General features: G+C 33.8%; 1 protein-coding gene across 3 annotated transcripts in view; it reads left to right on the forward strand.

Moving 5' to 3' along the window:
* LOC145253591 (anaphase-promoting complex subunit 15-like) overlaps window positions 1–18,428 on the forward strand; it is a 64,465-nt gene that overhangs the window by 6,822 nt on the left and 39,215 nt on the right. For all 3 annotated transcript variants that reach the window (XR_013863760.1, XM_080112948.1, XM_080112949.1), the window contains exons 2-3: window positions 1,328–1,387; window positions 10,254–10,367. Coding sequence is in view for 2 of the 3 variants with exons in the window: in XM_080112948.1 (XP_079969074.1) it covers window positions 1,328–1,387; window positions 10,254–10,367 (174 nt within the window). In the remaining variant the exon portion in view is untranslated. The remainder of the gene's footprint in view (window positions 1–1,327; window positions 1,388–10,253; window positions 10,368–18,428) is intronic.

The raw sequence follows: 18,428 nt of genomic DNA on the forward strand, positions 1-18,428 counted from the left end.
CCGAGTAGGAACAATAGATTGAAGCTCAGCTGAGCATTTGCCATTAAAATAACGATAAGCAGAAACAGGCTCGCAATGTTTCTTCTGTGGGAAAGAGGTTGCAAGGAAGAGAAAAGAGCATTCCCCACTAAGCTACAAAGTCTATTTAGAACTCTATCAAGGCAGAATAAGCTGCTTCTAGTAGCTTATCCTGCCTTGATGTGGCAACAGTACTCCATCGTTGGCCGTACCTGGCTTTATATAGGTAGAAAATTGTATCCGGAGTGAGATATCTACTGGAGCGGAAGAAGGATCCCACTATTTTTCCAGTAACCTTGGTAATGGATTTGGTATATGTGTTCCATTTCAGATCAGGAGTAAAGGTCAAGCCCAGAAGCTTGTTAAAACATGGAGTCTCCTCATGACAAGAGCCATTCATTTCAACTGATGCCAGATTAGCATCAGAGCGTTACATTACATTTAAATTTATGCATGTTAGTTCAGTCAGGGGAGCAGGGATGGAATTTCAAAAGTTAACAGTTCGAGGAAAGAAGCTATTAGAGATGAAAGATTTATGGCATCTTTGGATCACCACGATAGAGGGGTGAAATTTAGCTGATTAGCAGTTGTATTTGCATCAACAAGCTACCAGAGATTTAAATATAAATATGGTGCATCTACCACTCCTTTCTCACTCTTAGACAGGGTAAAAAAAAAAAGAGTTTCAAATCTAATAGGTCACTCACTATCAGCCAAGCTCCAACCTCTGTCCCATCGCTGCATTCCTGTACTTGTTTTACTGGTACTTCAGTAGAATGTACTGTGATGAATTCCTAGCACTTGTGCCACCACAATGTACATAGTCCCAACTAATCTGACAAGCATCAAAATCCCCTCCGCTGTTGATGCCCCTAGATACCAGAGAGCCTTCTACTCTAATAATGTCTTCCCTCAGATGGCTAGAATTTTGAATTCCCTCAGTTTCCTGCTTCCCTGATTACTAACCTACATTAAATGTAATGTGAACAGGCATTTTGTTTCTCAACTCCCCTGTTAGACATGATTACAAATAGTGTCTATTTACATGCCAACTGGCAACATGACATGTATAAAATGAAAAAGAGTTTAAAAAAAATAAAGATTTCTATTTTGTAATAATTTAACTGTGGTACTGAACATATATTTGATCCACTTGTATTCAAAATGTGAAATGTTCTAACATTTACTCTTTATAAGGCTTGATTCGATGCTGCCTGTCGATGCAAGAAACTCACTATAAAGGCTAACTTGTTCTGCCTTATTTTTTGTATATTTATTTCAAATTTTTATGAATACTTGTTTTTTATAGGCTCAGAGTGTTGGAGATAAAGATACTGCAATTGTTCCGATTGGAAAAACAGCGCAAGAAGTAAGTTTTATGTCATGTGACCACATCAGTCAACCTCATTTTTTTGTGACATAACAATCATGTAGTGCTAATTACATTAATGGAGATTTTGTATCCGTCTGTCTGAAGCCAAAGCTATGCCAATACAATTAAAGAGTAGTGTAGTATCTATTCTGTTATGAAACCATCCTCTCAGGCATTATTTTCTTCTCTTGGGAGGGTAGTTTGTTTGTTCATCATGATACTATCCTGCTAGGCTAGCAAAAATTTGTGCTAGTTATACTAGTTAAGTATGTGGAACTCTTACGATTATTAAATCCTACCTTTTTTCTGCTTCTCCTTCTGTGACCGAGAGTAATCGTTAGCTGCCCATGTTTGTTACAGAAATCGAAGAACTGAAGACCTAAGGTTAGATGTTCCTTTTCTATAAACAGAAAGACAAAGAAGGATCATGTTAAGAACAATAGATTTATTTGTTAGCAATTAAGAAATGGTTATGTTATAAGAAAGTAATAACACTGGTCAACATAATATTTTTGGCAGGCAAAGTAAGACTGGTTTCTGGGGTTTTCAAGGGCGCTGAATCCGAATCTGACATTAGTTTTTTCAAATTGGCTCTAGTTTTTGAGATATCACAGGGGGGTCGTTAGTCTGAAATCACCCATTCGCGACCATAGCTAAACGTACAAAAAACGGCTAAATAGTGCATAAATGTCAGATATTGATTTTTATGATAATCTTAAACCACAAAGACAGTGTAAAATCTCAATCTAACAAGTTAAGTTAGATATAACATCATTTCATTTATCCTATAACTGAACACTTTTCATAGATTTCGAGGATATACAAAAAATTTGCTGAATTTTAATTCTCCAAGTGAAAAAAAAAACATTTACATAATCAGTTATATATCATAAATTAACGCAAAGCATTATACACTAGATTCTTAGTTACAATGAACACACAAAACAATATTTTATTCACAAAACTAAAATTGACGTTTATACGATTTTCGCTTGTGAGCAACTTTTGGGCAGTCTCTTAAAAGGTTCCAGCAGTAGTCTGCCATCATGTGCTCATCCCATTTGCCTTGATACCTCTCTTCCATTGTTTTGATGTCTTGATGGAATCTCTCTCCCTGCTCCTCACTGTAATCACCAAGATTACCAGGAAATCTGTCGAGGTGGCTAAACAAGAAATGAACTTTAATGCTCATATTTGACCCTAGTTTTCCGTATGCAGTAAGCATCTTACGGAACAATTGCTTGTAATTGTCAGCTTTGTGATTTTCCAAAAAGTTTGTCACTACATCTGTGAAGGACACCCAAGCATTTAACTCAACCGTGTTCATATGATTAGTGAAGTCAGAATCCCTCATGAGCGTTCGAATCTGAGGTCCATCGAAGATGCCACCTTTAGCTTTTTCGATGGAAAGACCTGGAAATTGCCTGCATATGTACTTGAAGCAATCCCCATCCTTGTTCAACGCCTTAACAAACTGCTTCATGAGCCCTAGTTTTATGTGCAATTGAGGGAAGATGATTCTATCCCTGGGTACCAAAGGCTCATTGATGACGTTGGCTGTGCCGACTTCGAGACTTTCTCGTTCTGGCCAGTTCTCCCTTCTCCAGTGCTGGATTCTTGCTCTGCTATCCCACAAACAAAGAAAGCAGGGATACTTTGTGTACCCACTTTGCTGACCAAGCAGAAAATTCACCATTTTCAAGTCCACACAAATCAGCCATTTATGAGTGTTGTAATTCAGCTTTTCAAGAACAAATTTGATAGCATGATACTCTTCTTTCATCTTGGTAGAATGGCCAATTGGTACAGGAGCAAACTTATTGCTATTGTGCAAAAGTACAATTTTTAGACTTGCTTTCGAGCTATCTATGAAGAGACGCCAATCTGCTGGGTCATATGATGAGATCCCCATGCAGTTAAGAAGTGCAGAAACGTCATTACAAAAGACCAGGTCGTCTTCTTTAGAAAAGAAACGAAGCAAGCTGCCTTCCCTTGTCCTATAGTATGTTACTTTTGTGCCAGAATCAAGAATGTTTTTTCTCTTGGAGTCGTGATGCAAGAACTTCAGACTGCTCCATCGACAAACAAAGGTCTCGCACTAGGTCATTAAGTTCAGATTGATTGAAAAGCTGAGGGCCATTTGAGGGTTCTTCATAGTCACTACAGCTATCATCACTTGATATTGAAAGATCAGCTGGAATCTCTTCGGTTTCATCGATTTCAGGCAAACTGGTGAAAACAGGCACAGGTAGATCCTCAGAGTGCGCAACAGGACGGATAGCAGAATCCAGGCTCGGATACTGCCAATTTGCTTTCTTGTGCTTGTTAAACCCCATCATGTCATTGAGACAGAAATAGCAGTCATCAAAATGATTGTTGGGCTCTCTCCACACCATTGGTACAGCAAACTTCAACTTCAGCTTACCGTTGGTCCACTTTCTACACAGGTTTTGCACACCATATGTGGGGCCCAAGACTTGTCTTGGTCACCAAGTATCATATCGAAGTACGCTTTGTACGCCCTCTTGACAAAGTCTGTAATATTCCTCTTTTGTTGTGCCATCATATACTGTCCACAGATGTAACAAAAGACATCCTGTTCATATCTGCAACATCTTCTAGAAGAACTCATTTTCTCTCTGGAACTCATTTTCAACTGTGGAATTAAAAAGAAAATTCTTAATTACTGTTTAATTTATACTGCAACTATATTTATGGAACATGTTATTAAGTAATTACAGTATATAATTATATAAAAATTCTCCCTATATAAATAATTATATAAAAATTCTCCCTGAAATACTTCAATATATACATAATCATTATAATGATTCAATAATATCAGAAAATTATTATTTACTGCTTCTATATTGAAGTATTTCAGGGAGAATTTTAGCAGTTTAGGCTTATTTGGGGCTATCAGTATCTTCTAAACTAGAGCCAATCTGGCAAAACCAATGTTATATTCGTAATCAGCGACCTTCAAAACCCCAGAAAACACTCCTAGATGGTCTGCCAAAGGAAAAAAATGAAAATTTGTTGACCAGTGTAATAAATCTAATTTATAAAACTCACTATGTCTGTCTGTCTGTCTCCATATTTTCAAACTCTATCTCTTCCGAAACTAAAAGTTGCAGAGCGATGTTAAGGGCCTCAAGTGATTGGATTTTTTATAGACCATTCTTTTATGGGTCTTTAGCCAGTTAAAATAGTTTTAAGGGGTCAAAATGGGTCAAAATTGAAAAGATTGTGATATGTGTTGCACATTCATCTTAGTTTATTTTTAATCAGTTCACATGCAAGTCATGTTGGTACAGTGGTAACATCACCAGCTTTGAATGCTACAGTTTTACTTTCGGTTTCAATTCTAACTGATGGCACCCAAATACATTTTTTTACTTTTGAAATCACGACTCTATAATAATATATACAAAATCTGGACAAATTAAAATATCATATTTAAGCGTATTTTATGAGGTCATCAGAGAGGAGTTGTGGAAACAATATTTGTTTGTTCTTATTGGTGTTACATAGTCATTTGATATTAGTTATTAAATTCATATCTTTGCTGAAGCTGCTGGCACTATGATCCTTCTTTCCCAACTGATAATTAGTCATAACTATGTTGCAATGTCATGATCAAAAAAAGAAAAGTTGTTCAACATGCTGTATTAATATAATTATTTAATTATTTACACAAACTGCTTTTTTGTGACCGAAAGATTTATTGAACCAAATGATCATTTTCTGGCTGAAAGGTCAAAGAGTAGTGAAGAGAGAGTCAATTACATGTTAAGGACATCACTTAATTATGTTATTATTTCATTAAACCATTTTTAAAACATGTTCTCAGTTCAGCCACTTCTAAACTGCTCATATGTATCTCTGTAATTCACATCTTACGTTAGATATGTCTAAGTAACATTAACTTCATTTTCACATGATTACAGGCATGGTCAAACATTTTGCTGACTTTTACGTCTACAGCACATCATTCCTCAGTACGAATATGTACTAATTAATATATACATATATAGCAATAAACCTACCAACATCAATATTTAACATTGGTGAATGGGCAAAGAACAAAGCTAAAACTAAATCAAATGGTCAGTCAGCAAATGATGTCTTTTTTTAGGGGTTTTTTTTTTTTTTTCAATTCAGTTGCTGAACTTTGCACATGACTGAGAAAGTAAGTCAATGGGAGGGATGCGTTCATAAATTAACTCAAGGATTTCTAGCAAGAGAAACTTTTTAACTCTTGTATTTTCTTATTCAGAGCACCAGGTAGCCCTATTAGTAAAATATATATTCCCATGTTTTTTTTCCAGATTCTTCTTTTCAGTTGTTGGTGCTTCTTCATTATAATAGCAAAAATCGAAATATTGAATTTCAAGTAGAACCAATGGTATCTACTTAATTGACATGTCACAGTAATGAACATATCCAAAAATTATGCAAAACGATAAAGTAAAAAATTAATTAATAATGAAAATAGTTTTCAAAGAAAACTAGTGAAAATTGAGTTTTGCTAAAAAAAAAAAAAATGGGAGTTCAAATAACAAGGGAGGTAAGTATTTTCTGAAAGTTTGCAAATCTTAGGCAAATTTAGCAAAACTCAGTTTTCACTAATTGTTTTTGAAAACTTTTCATTAATAATTTTCGTTTATCGTTTTTTGTAATTTTTGGATCTGTTCATTATTGTAACATGACAATAAAGTAGATACGATTGGTTCTACTTGAAATTCAATTTTTGAATTTCACTCTAATAATGAAGAAGCCCACAGTTGTTTTTTTTTCTTCTTAGAGATTAGTTAAATGCTTTATAAATAACTAGAATTTTTACAGAGTTCAAATTCAACAGATTAACAATCATACACACACACACACATATGTGTGTATATAAATTACATAGAAAAATGTGAGTATGAAAAGTAATATAGTTTTTTTTTTTTACATGTAGGTAACCACTTACCAAGGCCCGGAGGCCACTCAGGGATAATGGTTATTGCGTGTACAGTAATCAATGAGATAGTATTGTAGTAATCATTAGTATTGGAGATTTGATAGAGTGTCTTACTTAAGAGGGCGGTTTGTCAGGAATTTGTTTATGTTGGACTTGAAGACATCCAAGTTGTAGTCAGGTGGGAAACAGGCAAATGGAAGAGAGTTCCACAAGCATGCATTTCTAAGAAAGAAGCTTTGTTCATGGAATCTACGTTTGCATTTAGGCACAGATAGAGAGTGGGGAAAATTATTGATAGTAGTTTCAGCCAGACGGGTGTTTCTCATGAAAGATTGGCAAGGGGGAACGAGAGATTGGAGCTCAGATGAACACTTGCCATGGAAATAACGATAAAACAAAGACAGGCTCACAACGTCTCTTCTGTAGGAGAGAGGCCGCAGGGAAGAGAAAAGGGCATCCCCCGCTAAGCTACGAAGTCTATTTTGTACTCTGTCAAGGAAGGATAGAGCGTTTTTAGCAGCTCCTGCCCAGATGTGGCAGCAGTACTCCATCATTGGACGTACTTGGCTTTTATACAGATAGAAAATTGCATCAGTAGTGAGATATCTTCTGGAGCGGTAGAAGGGTCCCACCATTTTCCCAGCGTCTTTGGCAACAGACCTGATGTACGTGTTCCATTTCAGATCAGGAGTAAAGGTCAAACCCAAAAGCTTATCAAAACATGGAGCCTTCCCAAGACGAGAGCCATCCATTTCAATTGATGCCAGATGGGGATCAGAGCGTTGATGATGTAAGGATAGAAGCTTAGTTTTGGATGCATTAAAAGTAACCAGCCACTTCTTCTCCCACTGTACCACGCGCTCAAGATCAGAAGAGAGAGAATTAGAGAACCTTGTCATTTACGACCTTTGATGTGCTGCCATAGATGGTCGTGTCATCAGCATAGATGTCAACAAATGATTTAAGTATGTGTTTTGGGAGATCATTGATGTAGATCAGGAAGAGAGTTGGGCGCAGAATGGACCCCTGAGGGACTCCAGCATTAATACTGTGGGCCTCTGATTTCTGCCCATCAACCACTACTCTTATGAACTTATCGGAGAGAAATGATTTAATGATTGAGAAAACATTACCAGTGATACCGTAACTGGAAATCTTGTAAAGTAGGCCCTTATGCCATACCTTATCGAAGGCCTTCGATATGTCAAGAGATTCACTAATCCTATGAGATATAACCATTAGCACATCTGCTGTAGATCTTGCAGAGCGGAAACTATATTGCAGATCACTAAGAAGGTTGTTTCTGCTGAGGTGGTTGACTACTTCTTTATTTAATATGGATTTCAACAACTTACTCATCACACACAGGAGACTTATTGGTCTGTACTGAGAGGGAGATGACTTTTCACCTGAATTCTTAAATACAGGGCATACTGATGAGGTTTTCCAGGGTATTGGAAAGCACTTCTCCTTAAGGCAACGCTTAAACAGTTTTGTAAGTATGGGGGCAAGTTCTAGTTGGAGCTTTTTCAGCACTATAACTGGAATGCCGTCAAGGCCAGTTGCTTTACTAGAATCAAGATTCTTGATTAGCTTGGCGACCTCACGCACAGATATTTGTATGTTGCGTAGCATGTTGTCTGTTATAGGAGGAAATATGGGGAGTTGATGGCCTTCATCGCATAGGGTAGAATTTGCTGCAAAGTTCTTGGCAAATAGTTTGGCCTTGTCTGATGCTGACGAGATGACCTCAGGTCCATTTATGATGGTTGGGATAGAACGCACGCTTCTGTTCAGGATCCTATTTGCTATTTGCCAAAACTGGTGGGAACCAAGCCACTGCTCAGCTATTTTGGATTTAACGGACTTAGCATATAGCTCTCTTGCATTTTTTATTACTCTTTTACAATGGTTGCTGGCAGTCCTGAAAGCAGCTTTAGTCTCAGTACATCTATTACGTTGGTAGCTATGGAAAAGATTAAACTTAAAAAAGTAAAAAGATTAGTTGTTAAAACTGGAAAAGAAAAAGACAAGATATTTTAGAAAAAAATACAAATTTATAACTTAAAATATTGCAGTATTAAGAATTGATTATATAATGTTAAATTGAATTTTTTTAAAATTCTTAATGCTGCAATATTTTAAGTTATAAATTTATATTTTTTATTAGAGTATCATCTTTTCTCTACCAGTTTTAACAACTAGACCTTTTATTTTTCTATATTTAATCTTATCCATGTTACTTTTCATGCTCACATTTTTCTATCTAATCCATGATTTTTCCAGGCTTTGCTTTGAAATAATATTTTCTTTCTGTTTCACTTGTAACCTCTGTCTTTCTCTTTTTGATTCTCTCTTTTTCTCTCTCTGAATTGTGGTGTTCATTCAGCAGTCAGTTTTTACTAACGAGCGAAGGTGAAAGGTCGGTTAGCGTTTGAGTACAGCAACAGTGCATTATGAGTGACAGTACAGGACAGCGGTGAATTATTAGCAAAAGTTTTTTTTTTTTAATATCTATATTATGTCATCATCTCCGCTGTTTCCAGCTGATTTGATGTAGCATAATAGATTTGGTTACTATGGTAACTAACAGCTAATAAAAAAAAAAACGTCTCTCCGTTCTTTATAAATTCTGAGAATTTTTGAACACAATAATTTTATTATAACTTTTGTTTTACTGAAGGAAAATTTTTTCAAGATATAGATGAGAAAGGAGACCTATGAACTTTAAAATTGTTTGAAATTTGTTCGCAAAATGAGTGAGCGGTGAACGTATAAAACAGTTCTAAATGAGTAAAACTTACACTTAATCATATATTCAAACACTATCATATCTGAATGATATATATGTATATTTTTACTAATCTTGTTTGACAGTTTCAAATATATTTTTGAAGAAATGATTTTACTTTCTTGCGCGTTTTTATACATTTATATATACAAATGGTATTTTCATTTACAACTGTAAAACGTAAGCCATGACCCAGATTAAGTTAAAAATAGAATATATATCCATATTTTTGCACTATTTGCCAATGGTGGTATATATAGGTCTGGGCTTGGTAGACCAAACTCTGATTCCCCATTTTTAAAAAGCAAAAATCTTTGATTCCAATCATTTACCAGGGTTTTTAAATTCAATATTTTTCTTTGTATGAAGTCTGTCAGTTTTTTCGACATGATTTCTAAAGCAATAAATTTGTGTTCTTCTTTGTTATTCATTCAAAAAACAATAACTACTTACTGTTTTCATCAATTTCAACAATAAGCAATATTATCTACCTAATTGTCATGTCATAATTAATTAAAATATTTCCACATTATTACATAAAACATGTACTTTGTACAAACAGATGATTGCATGACACCATTATTGTAACAAGTCGGTCTGAGTTACTTCCCCTGGCTTGATGCTATTAATTTATATACAGATTGAGCATTTTTCGAAAACTATTTTTATTAATATTTAATTTTCTATCTGATCATTTTTTGTAATTTTTGGATATCTTCGCTACTGTGACATGACAATTCAGTAGACACCATTGATTTCACTTGAAATTCAATATTTTAATTTTTTAATTTTGCTACAATAACAAAGAAGAACTTAAATTTGTGCCAACTCTACAGCACTGGTGTTACCACAGATAACCACTAAGTACTTTTTTAATCCCTGTTTTTGGTAAGAGTTTTTTTACATTTGTATCATTCAAACCCAATATTGTGCTACTATAAAATAAATGAAATGTATATCCTTTTAAAAACAGTTACCTCCCTGGCTTAATTTTGATGGATACTTCATGATTTTGAAACCCATTAAAGAACAATGAATTTAATTCACTGCTGGTTTGTCATCAGTTCATGGGTATTAGTGATTAATTTTCCTATTTCCTTATTCAGCATTTTGATGAAGAAGAGGAGGAAGAAGAAGAAGAGGAAGTTGATGATGAAAGTGACACCAATGATGATGAACTAGACACAGACATGGTGGATGATCGTGATTCAACAGACGATGTAAGTTGATACTTTTTTTTTTGTTTTTTGTTTGGTGAATTAAAAGAACAGGCTACTCGATATCTGCGGCAAACGGTGTCAGATTAAAAATTATTTTATTTATCCAAAAAAATGGAATTAATAAATATTTCATATATTTTATAATACAAAAAACAAATTCAAAATAACAAAACCATATGCATCAATGATTTAAACACATAATGATTATAAATGTAGTATTTGTATTATTCCTATTATTGTTGAAATTATTTTAAAGAAAGTTTTTTTTTTATTGAAATAATAATTTTTTTAAAAGACTCATTTTTTTTCTGATAGTTTTGAAAGTGATTACAATATTTTCTTGACTAACAAAACATTAGAATTTGTCAGCTGATATGATTGTCTGGTTTGTTAATTTTTCATTCTTTATTCATAAAAATATTTCATATGACTGTCTAAATGAGTATTTGAATGTTGTACATCTGACCATAAAAAATCATGTGATACTAAAGAAATGAATGATGCAGAAAAATAGGCGACTCTATGTTCGCAGCAAACAATGTCAGATAAAAAAATTATTTCATTTTTTTTCAAAAAAAAAAAAAAAAAAAGAAATTAATAAATATTTCATGAAGTAGTATATTTTTTTTATACTAAAAACAAATTCAAAACAATGAAATAATATTTTATTATTTCATGCAAAAAATAATTAAGTATAAATGCAATTTTTTTTTTCTGACACCGTTTGCTGCGGACTTTATGTTGCCTGTTCTTCTGATCAATGTTTTTGCATTTTTGCTTTCTGCCTTTTGAATGACATTTTCTTGTTTTGTTTGTAAATTGTGTTATATTACATTATTTTTTCTGTTTGCATTTGATATGTGCTTCATGCGTTTCTGCTTTTGATTTTTGTCATTTATTACATGTTCTACATTTTTTTTTTATTACTCTTATTTTGATGGGAGGGGGTTTGCTTATTTATATTGATGTTTTAATGAAAGATGTCAGCTATAAAAAAGTAGCAGGAAAACTTATGGGTATACTTACTTATTCAATGAAAAATATTAGGTGCTTTTATATTATACCAATGAAATTTGAAAATCAAGTAAAACAAATAGTACCTACGTAATTGTCATGTTGCAAATAGTTACATATTCAAAAATTACGAAAAACCATGAGGCAGAAAAATAATTGATAAACAGTTTTCGATGGCGAATAAAATTTGTCTGACATTTTGAATTATGTGACGTAAGCTGCAGAAATTAATTATCTCCCCTGTAAACTTATCTCATTTTTAGTAAGCATAATACAAGTGATTTCACTATTTAGCAAATTCCTTTTTTCATTAATAATTATTTTTCTACCTTATCGTTTGTTGTAATTTTTGGATATGTTACTATTTGTGACATGACAATTATGTAGGTAACATTTGTTTTACTTGAATTCTAATATTTTGATTTGTTTGTTCAATATAGAAGCATCAATTAGTAATATACACCAAAAGTAATAGAAAATAGGCAAGTAGAATTAAAAAAAATAACAAATTACTTTTTAGAGTCCCCGAACTCCAAAAGACATTTGTGTTAAGCCAACATGTCATAAAAGGTTATCTTTCTTCTAAAAAAAAGACATGCTGGCTGGAAGTTTGTGGATTCCAAATGGTAAATTAACGGGGTTTTTTTTATTAATAAAATTTTATTTATTTTCATCTTTTCTTGTACACTTGTATATTTCACTGATAAGTAAGTATATCTAGTTTTCCTGTTATTTTATTTTGAGATTCAGTATAAATAAGCTTTCTTTTTTTTTTCACTTAAAAATTATTCCATTTATAAGTAACTAACTGTACTGACCCAGGATCCATTACGTTAAAATTTCTTTTAATATTTCTATTTCCTACATTAAAAATATTTACATTTTTTTTTGTTTTTTTTTTGTGTTTGGTTCAGTACTTAAGCTAAAAGCTGATCCTGTTTTGATTTAATGAGAACGAAACAAGATGTAAGAAAAAAAAAGATCAATCCACCAGTGTTTAAATTACAAATAAAGTTTTGCTTTTGTTTATAAAAAAAAAGGAATTAGAAAATATAACAGGAAACTATAAAAAAAAAATCAATTAAGAAATATAACTCTTACTTATAGAATAAAGAATTATTCTTTTTAGCTGATTTTTTTTTTAAAGGTGACTATTTAAGAATTTCTATATATTAGAAAATTACTACATTGGATTAAGGATTTAAAAAAAAATTGTAGCAAAGCACATTATTCTCTTGTAATTAATAAATCATAGTTGGTTTGTCAGAATTGAAGTTTGATTAGCCAGCTTAAACGGTTTATAGATTTACCTTTTCAATCCTGCCATATTATATTTTCTCTTTTCCACTTTTTCTTTTAAACTACTAAACTGATCTAACCGAAATTTTGTATGGACCTTTATGATAGCAAAGTAAATATTATGGTATCTGGTTGATGCCTAATTAGAGATTAATAAGGATTATTATTTGATGCAAACATGAGCACAAATGTAACCATATTTAACCATCAATTTGGCATAAAGCACTTATTTTAATGGAATGTAACTTTTGCCCAATTTTAACGGGATAAATGTCTAGTTTTATATATTAATTAGAATACTCCTCTCTGGATAGGTAAAATTGATTTCCCCCAAAAGTTTTGCATCACATTAATGCCTTCTTACAAAAATCGAAATCATCATGTAATGATACTTAATCTTATGATTGGAAAATATTTAGTAATTAACATGTAACATAGCGAGGATGCAAAGGCATGTAAAATGATGTGACCAGTAGGGAAAAATAAAGACTTTAAAAAGGAGATCACGTTAGAGACGGAGATAATGTTTGAGATCATGTGGGTGGCATCACAGCCATAATAATGAGGAAATAAATGTTGTGACAAAGAAAATGTGAGTTGAAGTTTTTTTCTATTCTTTGTCTACTTTGCGACTGACCATACAATGTGTTGGTTCCCAGACAACGTTATAGATGGTACTAGATCTATTGTTAAAATTTCACAAAAATCAGAGTTAATTTATCACAAAGGTCTTCCATCGCCTTTTTATTGTTGTTGCATAAAACTAAATTTAACTAAATATAGCTTATGCTTTGTTCCAAAATTCATAATGACCAGTTAATTAGTTTAGGAGTGAATCCTATACATACAAATATGGCGATTACTTCATATTAACAGATGCTAGTCATCTCAATGCTCATGACCATTTTCACTGCAGTTGCTGGGTGAATCGTTAGTGACACCCAAACCACGTCCATAAGTCCAAAGGTGACTTTTCAGGTCAACAGTTGGCTTGCATTGTCTGTGATATATGTAGCAGACAATGTTGAGTATTGAAACTTGGGTACTTGTACAGTTTAATGTACAAATACCGAAACTTGTTTTACTTCTGCCTCTGCTTTTCTGCTCTCTCTGTCCACAGCATGTGTTTTTTGTGGTTAATGTAAGCAGATACAAATATACAAACATATACACATACCTAACTTTATATAATATATTATAAAAGATGTATTACAACATGAACATTAAAATTCATATTTCTCATTATTGCTTTATTTACTTTATTCAGATTAATAAATTACGTAAGGGATTTTTTTTTTTTGCGGTGGTGGGGCAGTGTAGAAGAAACAAGCTTAAAAGTAATTATGAAATTGGATTTTAAAAAATTTTTTAGGCTAAAAATATTGTGCAGGAGGGAATAATAATCCTATTTGGTTTAACATTTTACACACAAGCATGTGTTAAATGGCTTTTAGGAATTGACTTTTTAACTAACCCCTGATCAAGTCTTTTTTTTTTCTTTGTTTCTTAAGCCAATCCACTTCCATACATGATCACATAGCTTACACATGTCTAGTAGACTCCCCTCTCGATCGACAATGGTAATTCTCTGCTGGTTTATAATAACATAATGTCCTTGAACTTAACCCCATTCACAACTACCTCTTGAAATTACACTAGAACCTGCTCTTTCCTATGCTCTAAACAGTATCACAAGGTAACCAAACTTGTAAACCTCCAAGGAGTACTGTTGCCACATCTGGGAGTTCGAAATAGACTTAAAAAGGCCCAACAATATTTTTCGGACACTTTAGTATTTGACTTTCCGAGTACCATAGAGTGGCGAAATTCCTTCAATAGAATAGAATAAACATATAAAGACAATACCTGTAATAAAAATAGAAGAAAATCGATTAGGTAAGGAAAATATTTAATTTTCATCATTTTTTACAAAACACACGCAACATTATTTTTCGGACATCGTTGAAAAACTGTTAATAGTCTGTAATATCACCTTTCTTCTTAATAACTTTTATCAATCTCTCTTCATATGATCAAAGATATGCACAATAACATCTCTACGTTTCTCTATTAGTTGTTTTTTGGCATCTAGTATTCGTTCCCATAGTTGAGCCTATTTTGTTATTTCAGGTCCATCATAGACAAGTTGTGCAAGCATTTCTCAAACATTTTCTATTAAATTTCGATCTGGGCTTTTTGCAGGCTATTCCAAAGTAGTCATATTCACTTGAGCCATCCATTCTTTCATGAGTTTTGACACATAGATGCTGCAATTGTCTTGCTGTAGAACGAAATCATTCTCCATCTCTCTTCTTATCCTTGGTAGGGCTTTCTCGTCCAGCAACTGTTTGTAGCTTTCGCTGTTCTGTCGTCCTTTCAGCCACTCAAACCATATATTTCCATTAGCAAAGATCATGCCCCAGACCATAACTCCTCCTCCTTCCATCTGTCGTTTGTTCAGTACAACAGACTCACTCCTTCTCGACCAAGTACACCATCCATTGGGCCCATCAAACTTGAAACACTTCTCATCAGTAAATATAACCTTCTTAAAGTCAATATGCTTTGTTAACCACCTTTTAACACTCTCCAGTCTTGCTCCTTTGTGTTTCTTTGTTAGTGTAATTTTTTCTTAGCCTTTGCATACTTCAAACCAATCCTATGCAGTGTTCTTCGTACTGTTCAGACGTTTACATCCAGTTCACATTTCTCCTTCACTTTTTTTGCTGTAACTTTTTCTCCAGATGTCAAAAGCAGTGTCACAGTCCTCTTCATTCTCCTTTCAGTCCTCTTGCCAATTGATCTTTTCCATTCTCTCTTCTTTTTCCACTCGGAGTTTGTCTTCAGCATGTATTCGACCATTGATTTTGACAGCTTCAAATCCATGACGATCCTTCTGATGCTGAGGCCATCTTCCCGCTTCTTCCATGCCAAACAAACGACTTCTTTTGAATGCATTTTATGTCATTAAACTTAATTGTTTTGCCAGTAGAATACAACAGATAATTGGTTCTAATGATGACAGCTAAGTGTACAAGCAGAAAATTTGCATACAGCAACATATACATGAACATAGCTCTTAATAAAATAGGATTTTTTTGTCATGTCCGAAAAATAGTGTCACGCAAGTTTTCACAAAAATCACAAAAAACTAAAATTAGCAAAGCCAAACTAAGAAAATGATTACACTAGTAGAGTGGATTTTTACTCAACTACGTACTTACAATCTCAAAAGTTTTTGGCACAAGTAACCACCTTGAAGTACTTTTTTCCAAGTGTCCGAAAAATATTGTCAGGACCCTGTTGTAGCCTAGTAGGGGATACCCTTTTCTCTACCCTGCAACCTCTTTTCCACAGAGCATATGTTGCAAGCTTGTTTCTGCTCTATCATTATTTTAATGGCAAGTGCTCGTCTGAGCTCCAATCTATGGTCCCCCTTGCCAAACTTTCACAAAGATTCTCAAAGTGAGACTCAAATAGAAATATTGATATTCGATTCAAACTAGCCCATTTGTTTCCTCCTTCCATTATGTTATTAGTTTGAACATATTTTAATTTGTGTCAGTTCCTTTCTATAAATATTTGTTCTAGTAAGAAAACTTTTAGAATAGAAACTTCTTTCCTTACTTAACTACTTTTCTTAAACATCTTTTTTAAACAAAGGAGTCATCAATTATCAAGGCCCAAAGACCACTTGGGGATAAAGATTAATGAATGTAAAGTGGTGAATTGAGTAGAATTGAATTATTTAAGGAGACAGCTCAGCAGGAACTTGTTTATATTGGACTTGAAAACGACCATATTTTAGTCGGTCAAGAAGCAGGCCAGTGGAACACTGTTCCATAAGCGGGCAGTTTTATGTAAGAACCTCTATTCATGGTATTTGCTTTCAGATTTATGATAGTGGGGGGAAATTGTTGATAGTGGTTGCAGCTAGTTGAGTGTTTTTTTGTGAAAGTTTGGCAGGAGGGGTCATAGATAGGAGCTCAGAGAATAGTTGCCATGAAAATAATGATAGAGCAAAGACAGGCTCGCAAAATCTCTTCTCTGGGAAAGAGGTTGCAGGGAAGAGAAAAGGGCATCACCTTCATTAAAGGGAAGTAATCTAGCTTGTATAAATTTTGTCTGGTCTGCATATCATTTACATGTAATTAAGTTCTTCATGTGAAATACATTCCTTTATTTCCTTCAGTCGTTTACTTGTGCTTATGATGTTTTTATTAACCTTTTTTATTTCCTTTTTTTATTGCAAATTATACTGAGTTGATTTTCTGCTTTGTTTTATTATATCAAAACAAATACCAAAAAAATTGTTTGCTTTCTATTAAAAGAAAATAAAAACAATAAAATTTAAACTTAGTTCTCACTTATATAATGCACAAAATAGTCTACCATAACAAACCAAACTAAAACAGAAGTCCTTTATGTAAAGACATAAAAATAAAATAACTTCTATTAAAGAAGCGTCATTTTAAAGATCTTGTATGACCCCCCCCCCCAAAAAAAAGTTTTATCGATTTGCAAATGCAGTTATTGTTATGCATCATTCTTGATGATGATTTATTGCCAGCATCCTTAAGTAACAATGTTTCTGTGGAATGAACCAAGTTCAAACTTGGCACATCCAGGTTGGCAATCTGTGTTGTTAACCACTGGGCTACTATCATCTCCCTGCGACTGCAGTTGAGCTGTTGGAATTCGGTAAACCTCTGTGAGGAAAATCCTCACATATGTTTTGTGTCTGGCAAAATGGAAGAAAACCAAACAGAGTTACAACAAGCTCACCTTTTAAACTTCAATGTAAATTTTATTAAAGCAAAAAGATCGAAATTGCAAAAGATGTGTCATCTTCAGCTATCTGCCATGATGGGCTCGTAACGTCCCCAAAGGGATAATAGTTCATCTTCAATAAAGGGTGGGTATAAAACTCAGCTGATGAAGAACTGCACAGGTTGAAGAATTGAGAGATATCTTCCAAGATGGATACTGCAAGTTTGGTAGCCTCGAGGAGTCCTCTGTAGATACAGTCCAATGGTGGACAATTGCCAGCTCAAACAGTAGACCTTTTCATCTCTGACAGACATATTGTAATAAAGAAAATCAATTGATTCACAGCACAACAGTATGCAAAAATATAATAATTCACATAACATAAAGGCGTTGGTATTTGCAAATGATAACATTTCGACCCACATTTGGGCATTAAACGTCTCAAAAAGACAAAGTAATTTCAAGGCTTTGAGCCTTAAGTGAGAATTCGATGTCCATTCTAGCCTGCATCTTGTTGAATTCTGGCAACCTGAAAAAATAATTTTGGCACCAAGAACATCCTCGGTAGTTAGTAATAACATGTAATCTGATAGGTTCAAACAAAATCGTGGGCGGCCAAACCGTCCAATAAAGAGCCTGCTTATTTCTGCAGAATTTCTTACACGTTATAATCTTTTCATATGGTTGTTAATGTGCGCGCATACCATCACTACACACACTGGAATGCTGGAAGACTGGCCTGACCTATATAGAGTGCCATGGTAGTCCTAAATTTCATTACGAGATGTGTTTTGAGGAATTTAAGGGAAGCTATCAAAATCAAGAGGCGGGGCAAGATCAGCAAAGATACCCTCCTCCTGCAGGACAACGTTCTGGTCCACAACTCTCATCTCGCCAGATCAGAAGCACGAGTGTGTGGTTATGAAATCCTTCCCCATCTTCCCTACTCTTCTGACCTTGCACCCTCTGACTTTCAAC

This window comes from Euprymna scolopes, chromosome 3 (genome assembly GCF_053919585.1).
Source record: "Euprymna scolopes isolate OS-2025 chromosome 3, ASM5391958v1, whole genome shotgun sequence".
In the NCBI taxonomy this organism is placed as follows: domain Eukaryota; kingdom Metazoa; phylum Mollusca; class Cephalopoda; order Sepiida; family Sepiolidae; genus Euprymna; species Euprymna scolopes.